The following is a 5,000-nucleotide window of genomic DNA, read 5'->3' as shown; positions in this document are numbered from 1 at the left end:
CAATTTCTTTTAAAAATCTATTTCATTCATTCTACAAAGTAAATTCTTCTTACTTTCTACTTGCAACACCTCTGTCATGGAAGAGAGAAGCCATGAGAAATATTCGTCACTCTCTCGACCCCAGGAAATGATTACGACCCTCATACATAAATCTAAAACTGGATATCTTACCAATAAAAAAAATATATTCAAATATACATTACGAAATACCAAAGAAACAGGAAGATCCTTGACACTTACCCAGTTGCCTACAGGTTGGTTCAGCACAGTTAGTCCCTATATGTGGTAATTCCATTTTTCCCCCTTTATGAATTATTTTACAAGCAGCCAGAAACGAAAGACACTCTCGTAAAAAATCACGCCCAAAGCACGAAAATCAGAACAAATATTAGGGTGTTGAGGGAATACGATAACGTTCTACTGCGCCGTCCTGTGTGTGAATGAGTCAGCTGGACCCGTGAGCTTATTTATCTCTCTCGACTCTGCCAGAAGAATAGCCACTCTGCTTTCATGATTATTTTTGTTTTCAGTTTTCTCGGTGTATTGTGCTAGGTAAGGCTCTTAGATTCTTATTTTTTGGTTCAGAGGTTTTTAAAAATTACGAGGAATTGAATTAGTCTGCTTTGTACAGAAGACTTTACGGATTGCACATTACTGATCCAATGAGTCTCAAAGAAAAGCGATGCATGCATATCATTCATAACCAAAGCCTTTATATCACTAAAACTTTAAACTTTCAAACATCATATCAGTGGCGCTAAATAAAGCTCAAAAACCCCTACAAACAGACATTTACCTCTAACCAAAACAAACCCAGCGAGCCTATTCTTCCCCGCAACACCGATGATCCCACTCACTCATGTTTACGGATTTGTTGTTTCATCACACGGATCCGGAATTTAATTTTCTAAGGCTTTCCAGAAGGGTCGGGAAGCCTCATATATCAGGAAAATGTCCGATACGGAGAAGAAGGGGTCTTCGGAGAGCCAAGTCACCGTGGTTAGAAATGCGACGGACCTCCAGCGACTCAAGTTGGAGAAGTTGATGAAAAATTCGGTGTGTTATAAGTGGAAACGTTTATTTATATATATTTTTTCATGATTTTATTTTTTTTTTTCTTATTTATAGTTTGTTTTTATTATTCTTGTTGTCTGTGATGCCTTTGTTATACTTTATATAATTGTGTAGATTGTTTTTAATGGTTACAATTGTTATTATTGTTGTTATTACTAAATTTTATTAGTAGTTTTATTCATGTAAGTGCTTCCTCTACATCCATATTTATATAATAAATATCAGTAAGTCTTTTTAATACACATCAGCTTCTGGCATCCACACCAACCACTGTGGTCTCTGCACCCATTGGCACTTTGGCAAAGGCTGAGAAACGCATGCCACATTTACTTAGGCAAGACAGGCTAAGTATTGTCCATTAAGGTATCAATACAATTTTTATTCAAACAGATGGTAGTCCTTCCATCACAGATCACAGCAAGTTTGAATTGAATAGAGCCAGAAAAGTATTGAGAATTTTCTTACTCAGAGAGCCACTTTGGGTTAATTAATCATTTGCTCATTTTCAGGAAAAGTACCAGATATTCTGAATATCTTATACTTGACTTTGCATTATAAATGTATGGTGAAATTAGACCTCCTTGGTGATATATCTTCATATCAGAAATTAGAGCAAGCTATCATTTTTCCAAAATAATGGTTTATTAGTCTGTGCCACTCAGTTACTGAGAAAGGAATGGGATGTCTCCACGTATCAGATTATTTCTTCCACCACAGATTGAGTCATACCTTTTGAGGAATTTAATTGCCACAGTGATTAGTTTGGGTGATTTATGATATCCTTTTGAGTGACATGACCAGGGGCATATAAACAAAGAGAAGATCATATGTCTAGACACCAAGATATATAATTGAGTGTGAGGAAATATTACTATTTTCTATGTTATGTGAAGAAATATTATTTTTTATATGTTATGAATAAACTTAGTCCAAAAGTAAAAAAAAATAAAACCATGGTATGTTTCTTTCTCTCTCTCTTTCTCTCTTTCTCTCTTTCTCTCTTTTCTCTTTTTTCTCTTTTTCTCTTTTTCTCTTTTTCTCTTTTTCTCTTTTTCTCTTTTTCTCTCCTCTCTCTCTCTCTCTCTCTCTCTCTCTCTCTCTCTCTCTCTCTCTCTCTCTCTCTCTCTCTCTCTCTCTCTCTCTATCTCTCTCTATCTCACGACAAGTAGTTAACTATACTATTTCTGATAGCTTAAAATCCCTCTCCTTTTACAACTCTTCAGCCTTCATTTTTGAATCAGTTCAGTGAAAATCTATACATTCTCTGGATCTGGCTGATTGCAGAATAACATATTCTTATTCATATCTGAAAGCTTTCAGCAGTAACATAAAGCACTTTGTGAATGCAAGCAAACTGACAAAATGAGCATGCCTTTTATTGTTATTATTATTGCTGTTGTTATTATTATTATTATTATTATTATTATTGTTATTATTAATATTCAAAATGATAGTTACAGATTTCAAATTTATGCTCTCTGACATCAGTGTATAATTTTGCTAAAAGAAAAAAATGTTGAAAGCATACCTTGTTATAATATTTCCAGTATTTTTTTTTTTTTTTCTTCTTCCTCTTCTTTTTATTAATACTAATCAAGGCAAATATTGACAAGGAGTGAGGAAAATTAATTCTAGTCAATCTTTCTGAACAAGAATAAAAACAAGACTAAAACAAAAATTATCATTATTAATTATTATTATTATTGTTATTATTATTATTATTATTATTATTATTATTATTATTATTATTATTATAATAAATAATAAGTTGACTTTCTCCATATTCCAATGGCTGCTGTCATAAATCCCATGTTTTATGGCTTCTACTAAGCCTAGCCTAACATAGTGTCATTAAAATCAGTCAACCGAAAATCCAACTTTAATCAAATTACTCCAAAAGTGAATCCTAATCTTGCAAAATAGGGACTTTTGCTTAAACATTCTCTGTTTCTGCTACGGGACAGTTGCACATTGTATTATCTATTATTGTTATTTTATTTTTCACATCTTTACAGGAAAAACTCGCATTCATTCCTGATCGACCTAAAGATAAGAAGTTCTCTGATCCAGCCGAGTTTGTGCGCAATGTTATGGGCTCAAGCGCAGGAGCTGGCAGTGGTGAATTCCACGTCTATCGGCACATCCGGCGCAGGGAGTATGCACGTCAAGAATTCCTCAACCAGATGAAGGACAAGGTGAGAGTCGAGAGATAAAGCAGCAAGCATTATCTTAATGTGTTGGTCAATGTTGGTGAATTTATCTTGCTATATAATATGCAGTTGGATTATGATTTTGGGTTTTATATTAATACTTTTGGGTTTGGGTTTTAATATTGATAAAGAGAGAGTAATACAGTCTTGGAAGGTCCTGAATCTCGGTTTTGATTACATTTCCACTTTCTTAAATCATGTAGCTATTGGTTAATGAATTATTAAGTTTAACTTTCTTTCAGGTAAGAAAACATCAGATTATGGATTTTGCCTTGATAGATTATTCGTTGTCACCCAAACTTTTCTCAACAGTTGCTTTATATCATATATGATGGTATTATCCAGTTGGTAAAGTTTAAAGAAAAATAAATTTGTTTTTCATACTTTCTTTTGCAATTCTGTAATTATTTTTAATTGAAATTAATTTTCCTTTTTTTCCCCCCATGTGTGTGTGTGTGTGCGTGCGTGTGTGTGCTACTATTGATATTATAGTATTGATATTTTATTGTAATTATTATGGAAATTATTATTATTATTATTATTACTATTAATGATATTATATTTCTGAATACAGCATTACTGTTACGGTCATTTTCACATCAAATTTGTACTACTACTCTAACCTCCAGGATAATCTCAACCATGAATACCATGAAAAAATTGAGCAGAATCGTCGCGCTTTAGAAACCAAAACAGCCAAGAAAAGAGCAAAGAGGCAGCGGCAGAAAGAGAAACAGGCAGCAAAGAGACAAAAGATGAAGGAGATGAAAAAGAAGGGAATAACGGTCGAAAACCAGAGCTCATCCTCGGAAAGCAGTGAAGAAGAGGAGGAAGAGGAAGAGAAAGAGGAGAGAGTGAGTGAAGATGATGGTAAAGAGAAGGAAGAGAGGTTGAAGGAAGGGGAAGGAGTGAAGGGTGATGGAAAGAAAGATGGAGAGAAGGAAGATGAGAATAAGATAATAAGAAACATCAAAAAGAGGATGGGGAAGGAATAGGTGACACAAGAGAAGGAAGCAAGGAACAAAGAAATGAAAGATTAGAGAAAGAAGATGAAAAATGTGAGAAATAAACAGTTACACAGGAGTATAAAGGAGACTATGAGCTCAGAATGAATTTGTTAAGGTGAATAAATGTTTTTGTTAAAAAAAGAAAGAAAATGATGACCAATAAAATTAAAATAATAAGATAAATTCATTTTGCTATTCCTCTTTAACATGGCTTCCTTGAAAAGGCCAAGAAAAAAGAAAAGAAAGAATTTTAAAAAGTGCCAAAATAAAAGAGTTTAAATCACCTCCATTTAAAAGAAAATTCTGCATCAAAAAATCAGTTTAACTTGTTGAAGCCAGGAGTACATGTGCACATACCCTGTCCACTGTAGTTTTGTGTTATCAGTCTTGTTACACATAGATGGCTTTACTAATACTTAGTCACCAAAGAGTCAATTACTAAGCCTACTGTTTACCATGTTACGTGAATTTTAGGTGGTTTTTTTTTTTCTTTTTTTCTTTTTTTTTCTTCTTTCTCTTCTTTCTTCTTCTTTCTTCTTCTTTCTTCTTTCTTCTTTCTTCTTTCTTCTTTCTCTTCTCTCTCTCTCTCTCTCTCTCTCTCTCTCTCCTTCTTCTTCTTCTTTTCTTCTTCTTCTTCTTCTTCTTCTTCTTCTTCTTCTTCTTCTTCTTCTTCTTCTTCTTCTTCTTCTTCTTCTTCTTCTTCTTCTTC

At 33.5% G+C, this 5,000-nt stretch overlaps 2 protein-coding genes across 2 annotated transcripts in view; one reads left to right on the top strand and one right to left on the bottom strand.

Moving 5' to 3' along the window:
- LOC119595035 (AN1-type zinc finger protein 2A-like) overlaps positions 1-451 on the bottom strand; it is a 7,823-nt gene extending 7,372 nt beyond the window's left edge. The window contains exon 1 of the mRNA XM_037944166.1: positions 241-451. Coding sequence (XP_037800094.1) covers positions 241-295 — 55 coding nt within the window. The 5' untranslated portion in view covers positions 296-451. The remainder of the gene's footprint in view (positions 1-240) is intronic.
- Positions 452-833: 382 nt separating this feature from the next.
- LOC119595036 (PRKR-interacting protein 1 homolog) lies at positions 834-4,470 on the top strand. The gene is made up of 3 exons (XM_037944167.1): positions 834-1,056; positions 3,090-3,269; positions 3,914-4,470. Exons 1-3 carry the CDS (start codon positions 952-954, stop codon positions 4,277-4,279), a joined length of 651 nt encoding a protein of 216 aa, XP_037800095.1. The 5' UTR covers positions 834-951; the 3' UTR covers positions 4,280-4,470.
- Positions 4,471-5,000: the final 530 nt, after the last annotated feature.

The sequence above is a fragment of the Penaeus monodon genome, chromosome 35 (genome assembly GCF_015228065.2).
Source record: "Penaeus monodon isolate SGIC_2016 chromosome 35, NSTDA_Pmon_1, whole genome shotgun sequence".
Taxonomy (NCBI): Eukaryota; Metazoa; Arthropoda; class Malacostraca; order Decapoda; family Penaeidae; genus Penaeus; species Penaeus monodon.
This window is presented reverse-complemented; position numbering and strand designations above follow the sequence as displayed.